Here is an 8,246-nt window from a genome sequence, read left to right on the forward strand (position 1 = left end):
CTTCCTTATTTGTTGCAGTTGTTTGGTTTTGGTGTTTTATATATATATATATATATTCATATTCTGGAAGGAGGGAGGAGGAGGAAGGGGGCTGTTCTGTTTTGTTTTGTTTTAAAATTGTTTAAAAGACTGCATTTTTTAAAGAATAACGTCCGTATTTTCTTCAGCCAGTAGGCCTGCATGCTTTCAGTTATTAAGAGTGGCTGGCATCCAAGGTCTAAAATTCTCATGTTTTCAGTAGTCCCATTCATACAAACGACAGAGGAACAGTGAGAAAAGTTCACTGCAGCAAAAATAAAGCCAAAACATGCATCAGTTCTCTAGAACAAACCAAACCATGTGATATACTCAGAGCTGAACCTATCAACATATCCAGAGCTGTTATGATAATAAAGTTTTGGACAGACTCTGAAATTTCCATGTAATACTTGCATCTGAACATTTAAGGGGAAAGTAGACATTTGTCAAATATCTACACTACTCTCAATATATTTCATTAGATACCTAACATAAATTCTAAGCACTCACATATCAATTACTTCTTGAACAGCTTGAACTAGCGGAAAGACTAGTTTCCTTCTAGAATAACATGGTTTTCTTCCCCTTATTTCCTTTTTTTTATTCCATTTGCAAATTTAATGACATTAGAATTACAAATCAAATAGTTTCCTGCAAATATTTTTGTAAATTGAGGTAAGTCATCATTCAGTATTTATAAAGGTCTTATCCTACAAAAGGAGCTTCAATAACTTATTAATGAATATTTTGGAAAAGACATTTAAGTTTTAACATAAAAAGTAATTACCACCTCCTACTAATTGAAGGCACTTGTCAGTTGTCAGTGGTTTTCCCCTAAAGACAGAAAAGCTTCAAATACTTACTTATATTCACAAATTGCTTTTTTCTGTCTCCTCTGTGTAGTGTTTTTAAGGATTCCATAATCAGACTATAGCTTAGATCATAAATCATTTATCAAAATATACTAAAAATTTTTCTCTATTACTTTAAGTATTTCACTTGACACATTAGCAAGAGAAGATCTGGAGACTGTGCTTAAAAAAGGCCCCTTAAAAATCCAGTGAGGTTATCCAGAACAAGTCACATAACTCTGTTCAGTTTCTTAAATAATCAGCTTGGTGTCCCATCTTCTAATTCATGAAGGTCTGCCAGCAAACCATGACCATTTTAGGCACACAAGTCTTAAGAGGCAAGTATTATTAATTCTGAATTAGTTTTTATTTGCTTTGCTTCTTGGTGTTTCATTCTATGATTAGAACTTGGTAGCTGATACCTTTCAGGTTATTAAATTTTAATTGGAAAGAAAAAAAACATTTACATGAATTGTCCAGGCATAGTTTGGGACACCAAATGCTGAATGTGAATAATCATTCTATTTATCAGAGTCCTGACAATAAGATGTAGAATGGGAGTATGAATGTACCTCATTCTGCTGATATGTTACACTCATTAGCAATTGAAAATCTAAATCCTAAGCTGAACAAACATAACAATGGTTAGAAAAGAAATAGTTAATATTTAGGTCTTAAATATAATCCTCAGCGGGCCTTCTGTAAGGTGAGAATGGAATTAGAGTTGCTCAGCATAAATGTAAAACAAAAGTTAAAAAAAAAAAAGGGGGGGGGGGAGGGGAGGAGGGAGATTCCATTTCAGAATTGTTTCCCTTCCATTTGCTACCTACATTATACGTACATGTGGGTGCAAGAGAAAAACTAAGGAAATCCTGGACAATACAAGACGAAAAGCTGAACAATTTGCAGCTGCAAGTAGTAAGAACATTAAACTCTACTGTATTTACCTTAATGCATTACCACAGGCAAACTTCTATAACTATGTATAAAATACTGAAGAGAAGTTTTTGGGTCATCCTTTAAGTACTGGAAAGAATTTTTTTTATAATAAATAAACAGTCTGAATTCCATATCTGTAACACTGTATTCAGAATTTTGTAGGCAGTAATAATTACACCAACATCCAGCACTCTGTAACACCACAACCAGCAACTGGGTGGATGGCCTCCTAAACAACAGGCTATGATTGGCAAGATAACTCAAGATAATGGAATACAAATTTCTTTTGAGCAAATGCTTAGAAAAAGATAGATAATAGATTCAGGGGAAAACATGAAGTGAAATATCTACCATTTAAAAAGCAGTATGTAATTGACTATTGATTTCCTCTCAATTAATCAAGGCAAACAATGGTCAGTATTGATCGAACAGATATTTCACCATTCACTCATTGCATCCCAGCAATGAGTAGTCCAGAACAAATAGGCACAGTAAATGTACTGTCAAATTATTATTTGATTACATATGTTTACCCATATGAAAATTGAACATGAAACCTGAATAACAAGGTCAACTTTAACTACTTAACTGTTGTGACTGAGGCTATATACCTCAAATATTGACTTTCAGAAAACAGTTCTTTTTTTTTTTTTTTGCCTGTTACCTTGCTATTTTTCTAGGTTGTTAAGCTCACCATACTTATTTGGTGATGATTTACTATTCCTCGTACGTAATATGTGCTGCTACAATGAATACAGAGAACATTCAAATTCAGACATACATCTGTCACCTTCATGATACCTTAATATCCAGATGCTAACATTACAGTTCAGAAACAGGAGAAAAAAAAAAATTATCCAGAGCTCTCAGGAAGAGGCTTTGATTATTAACGGTATCACTGAGACAAATAATTTATCTGCTCTCTCTCAATTATATCTGTGTAAGTTTCTAATGCACTGTGTTATTATTTGGCTTGCTTGGATGCAAAACATCAGAAAACCCTTCTCAGGGTCCTTCCATAGTCAGAATTTTCCTTTTTCTGAATGAAAGCTTGGACATAAAAGATTGCCAGTAATGTTTTTAGAACACAACATGGTATAGATTTATGTAGATCACTTAAGGGCTTGGGCTGTTTGGATTTTAGTTCTGAAAATACTGCTTTTTTTTTTTTTTAAGAAGAAATTAACATCTAGAAAACTACACATTTTTGTAGAGCTAAATAGAAAGTTTTGAGTGAAATTAAGAATAATTTTCCCTTAGTCTGAATTATTAAGGTTATTTCCAGTCTAATATATGTATAAACAGCATATAATGTTGAGACTGTCTCAACCAAACCATTCTCCAGTTCCCTGAGGGAAAGTTTCTTCTGTCACATCCTGCTTAAATAGGAGGCACAAATCTTTACTAAAATTAACGCTCCTTTGGAAGACAGAGCTGTATACATAGCACATATTTTACCATTGTTGTTCTCCAAAATAAAACAGATTGGCACATTCAAGTACTATGTTCCTCTTGTCTACATATTTAACAAGTGAAATATTTTGATAGTTTAAAAAAAAGGCTGCCAGATTTTCAAATAGAAAATACTATGTAGCTGTAAAACCATTGCCTGTGTTATTTTCCCTCAAATCTTCTGTCAAATCTGACTTCTGAAGTCATTCTATCAGGCTACAATGTCTAAACAAGATAGTTTTGAGTTGCCAGTTAACCTTGTACCAAAGTAGCAAATCTAATTAAGAAGAAATATTTGATCTGTAATGGAAATAACTATCTTTTATTTCCATATGCACATAGCATAAAATCCCCATCGGATAGCATGCTGATTTTCCTGCCTGTGCTTGCCTTTTTTGCATATTTTTATTCAGGTCATTGATATGCACAATTCTTGGTTATAAAATCTTGCCTTCTCATACAGATCTTTTTACTTTAGTGAAGCCATGTTGCATTTTTAACACTGTTTGTGCTGCCCAAAAGCTTCGGATACCTTGTCCCTTTCAAGTAACAGCATCCCTACAGTTCCACTGTAGTAGGAACTATAAAAATGCAGACACTGGCACAATGAAGGTATTAATATTCATAATTCATTATTAATTCATTCTTAATATTAATTCATTAATTAATATTCAGTGGTCTGAAGTGAACAATAATGTTTCCCAAGACTACTGCTTAAAAAAGATGGAAGAGAAAACTAGCAAATAAAATACCAAAATTCCAATGTGAAGTGTTTAAAAACCTGGTCGCTTCCCCTGTTCCCATGTCTCGGGAAGAGGAGGGAGGTGTGAGATGAGCCATGACGTTTTAATTCTGCTTTCCGTGCAGACATTCTCCTGTCGATGAATTGATATTTATTCTGCTTTTCTCTCGCTCCCTCCCCCGCTGTCTTGCAGCAAATGTGTGTGACAATGAACTCCTGCACTGCCAGAATGGAGGGACATGCATCAACAATGTGCGGTGCCAGTGCCCTCCGGCCTACACTGGCATCTTATGCGAGAAGCTTAAGTGTGAAAGGGATCCAGGAGGCTGCAGCCAAAGCTCCGCCCAGGGGGCAATGTCACACTGTCCCTTATTACTGCTGATGGCCCTACTAGGAGCAGCTGGGGTTCACATGTGCTAGGCTTCGTATGGTCAACGGCATCGTATTTGGACTGCTTCAAAATAACGTGCCACACGAAAAGAAAACAAAATCCAAGCATTTGCTACCGAAATTTCAAAAAGGAAAAAGAGAGAAAAAAATACCACATACAAACTAGGAAGGCCTAACTGAACTAAGCCATATTAATCAGTTACGGACAGCGCTCTGAGTCAAGACTGCTCACCACAACCGGAGATGGGCTGGCAGCTCCTGCTCTGCCCAACCAGTGCCGTCTGCCAGGCTCACATAGGACAAACAGCTTGGACAGCCCTGAAACAGAATGGGAAATAAAGAACATTTGCTACTCCTCTGCAGTGCGCTGCTGTACCTCCGCCCAGTGTGTGGACCGACCAAATAAAGGCATTCTTTGCTGTCAGTGCATTGTGGGTATAAGGAAATCTGTAAAAGCTGCCATATTGGCCTGCTTCAGTCCCTGAATCCTCTCCAACCTGTGCTTTAGTGAACGTTGCTCTGTAACCCTTGTTGGTTGAAAGATTTCTTTGTCTGATGTTAGTGATGCACATGTGTAACAGCCCCCTCAATAAAACTCGAGCCAGTCATATCCTTGTATACCTTAGCAGCACTGCATCAGTACGATGCCGTGTTCACCTACTGTACAAGAGTGGCTATAGGACAAAAAGTGTATTTATCCTTTTGTATTCAAATGAAGTTATTTTTCTTGAAATAATGTACAATGTAGATTTTTTGTATTATTGCCTATTTGTGTTACCAGACAATTTGTTAATGTATTTAATTCTGATCAGATAAGAGAAAAAAAAGATTACTTTTTATTTAGTCCTTTTCTTTTACCTTTCATTTAATTGTGCAGAGATTTCTCTGTATGGGCAACGTGCTGGCATCAAAGAATATCAGTTTACATATATAACAAGTGTAATAAGATTCCACCAAAGGACATTCTATATGTTTTCTTGTTGCTTTAACACTGGAAGATTTCCAAGAATAAAAATTCCTGCATAAACAATTCCAGGATCATGTAGTACTATTTCTTAAACCTTTTCTGGTAGTGATAGATCATTGTACCGTCTGACATGTGGAAGAAAAACAGTTTCAACAGTTGAAATTACTGCATGAAAATCTAACTTGGTGTTAATTTTTACTGTATTTCTGCTAACCATTATAAACAAATTTGCCTAAGGAAAATTTCATCAAATCCTAAGCGTGGGAGGGGTATGAAAAGTTGAATAGTTCTCATCTTTGTTCTCTCCAGACATCACAGGAATTATTCCAAATTAATTCACAAAACATTACAGAAACTAGTCTTTATATCACGGAGTATTTTTGGATTTTGGCAGTAATAAAGTAGATGTAGCCACAGCTTAACTTGTTTCTCCAAAAGCTTCATTAAAATGGTATGTTTATATATGTACTAGTCAGCCTAGGAAACTGTAAAAACAGCAGCAATCAAAAACATAAGATTTAACATTTAACAGAGTCAAATTTAATATTTAGAAGGACTGTCAAAACATACAGCAGCTTGTAGATTAGAAGTGCTGCTCCAGCAAATAAAGTTGGTTTTAAGTATTGCCCAGGGTATAATAAATTCTTGCCTTTGCCTTTATTAGGCCAATTACTGAGTGTGGCAGAAACGAATAGCAAGAACAGATAGGTAAGCCAAAACCTCAGCAGTGTTTCAAAGCCCTTGAAAAAAAAAATTAAAAAATCAAGAGGTAGCAAGACCGTGTGAATTGATTTCCTAGCAATTTTCATCATAGTGGCTTTAAGTAGTTTACCAACATAATAACCTCATCTAGAATACAGTTAATTAGAAAAAAAAAAAAAACCTGGAAGAAATACATTTTACCTGGTTGCTGGTGAGCAGAGCAGAATTTAGAGCACTGCCTTCTTGGATAAGCTCTTTTGCTGAGACATGCTTTTTAGGCCAGTACTTACTCTCAACAAGCAGGCAAACATGGCAAGTCTTCATTTCTTAAAGATTCCAATAAGCACAGCAATTCAGATAGCAAGACAGTATTCAGGTCATCACATTGACCTTTCACGTAGAATGTTTACTGCTCACACCAGAATTCTCTTTTGATGGGTGGGCTATGATAAGAATGGTAAGACAAATTTAGAGCTTGGGTGGCTACTAGCCATAGTCTATGTTAGATTACAGGCATATATTAAAATGATGTTCATGATAGCAAATGGAAAATTATATTGCAGACTCAATGAGAAATACAGATGCTGATACAGATGAAATGCAGAACCAAACATTACCTATAATGAAATGGACTTCTAATATTAAAACGTGGATTTAAATTTTCCTTAAAGTTTATTAGCACAGACAGAATTTGGGTTGTGTAGTTATTGGGAAAAGATGCACTTAAACTGTCATTACAAACTCAAGACTTTGTGAAAGTGCTAAGAGAGCATCTTATGCACGTTTGGTTAGACGAAATTCTGTCAGCAGTGCTGAAGTGTAGCAAATAATCAGATTGTAATCAGCTCAGCCTCATTCCAATTTCATGTAGTTATGATCTTCTCAACCAGTGCAGAGTATATAGCTTTCCCCAAATTTAGCTACTATTTTGTGCATTTTATCCTCCTTAACCTATTAATAAAATCACGATTTTTGGAGTTCATTCAGTGGAAAGTTACTGACCGTCATTTTCTTCAGCTTCATTATTATATTTCCATCTGAATTCCAAAGAACTTAACTAATTGAAAGTTCTGAGGGGTAGTTTCTGCTGTTTTGTTCCAACTCTAGCTGTAAAAAATCCGTGCACATTTTTAGAGAGAGAAGAATATTGAATTTGCTTAGTAATGCTTTACCTGCATATTCAGTGGAATTCAGTGGAAAATAAAGACAGAAGCTGTTCCTAACTTCAGAAGCTGTAAAAAAACAAGGTTCCTTTTGCTGGGGATATAGCGGTTATCTTCATGATAACATTGAGTTGCTTTATTTTCCATCTGAATACATATACCCTTCCCAACCAACTCCAGATTTCTTGGAAGAGCTATCTTGTCCCTGTGAATGCCTATAAAATAGCCAACGTATACATGATACCATAACAAAACAAAACAAAAATAAAAGATCACTAACCTGGGATTTTGGTTCTGTATCAGAACACAGCAGAAGGACCCCAGAGTGGAATTATCCTTTCCACATGATATTTCTATCCTGGAATGTTTACCATCCAAGAACTCCACATCACTAAGTTGTACAGAATACGGTTCAGAGTATAATGACCTTAAACCTAGCATTCCCGTTTAAACTTAGACAGTTATGCTGCTTTCAGTTGTTTTGAGAAATACATCACTGCTAGTCATCTCACAGTTGTTGTGTTCCTAACAATAGAATAGGCTCTGATCTGTGATCCACATACTTGACACATGAAGACAGCACAACTTAAGGCACTGCTCCCTGATGAGGAAGCAACAGAAATTTCCATTTGCATACACAACCATTTTTCCCAAAAGGGACATTAAGATAGAGACATCTATCTTAATGCTGCAAAAGCGCTTCAAAAACAAATTTAACAAAGAAGGAAAAAGTAGCTGGACACATGTTGACACAAGATATTGCCCTCACACAGTAAATTATCTACTACTTGATCGTGGCAGCCACAGACAAGAAGTTAGTTCACGTTGCAAAGAAAAGAAAAAAATTATGATGTGCAAAAAACCTCTTCATATTTAGAAAGAGCTCTTCTGCTTGCATCTCATTTTATACATCTTTCTCATAACTCCAAGACACAAGGGGGATTTGTTAGGGCCTCACTGGGATTCCAGGTTTATTAAACTATTGAATTAACTAGATTCACCCACGCATGCAGTTTATTCAC

At 35.7% G+C, this 8,246-nt stretch overlaps 1 protein-coding gene across 12 annotated transcripts in view; it reads left to right on the forward strand.

The window, feature by feature from the left end:
- The window catches only part of NTNG1 (netrin G1), a 145,270-nt gene extending 139,848 nt beyond the window's left edge, over nt 1-5,422 (forward strand). For all 12 annotated transcript variants that reach the window (XM_015290342.4, XM_015290344.4, XM_015290345.4 and 9 more), the window contains one exon: nt 4,196-5,422. In XM_015290342.4, coding sequence (XP_015145828.1) covers nt 4,196-4,422 — 227 coding nt within the window. In that variant the 3' untranslated portion in view covers nt 4,423-5,422. The remainder of the gene's footprint in view (nt 1-4,195) is intronic.
- Nucleotides 5,423-8,246: the final 2,824 nt, after the last annotated feature.

Source organism: Gallus gallus, chromosome 8, assembly GCF_016699485.2.
Source record: "Gallus gallus isolate bGalGal1 chromosome 8, bGalGal1.mat.broiler.GRCg7b, whole genome shotgun sequence".
NCBI classification, from domain to species: domain Eukaryota; kingdom Metazoa; phylum Chordata; class Aves; order Galliformes; family Phasianidae; genus Gallus; species Gallus gallus.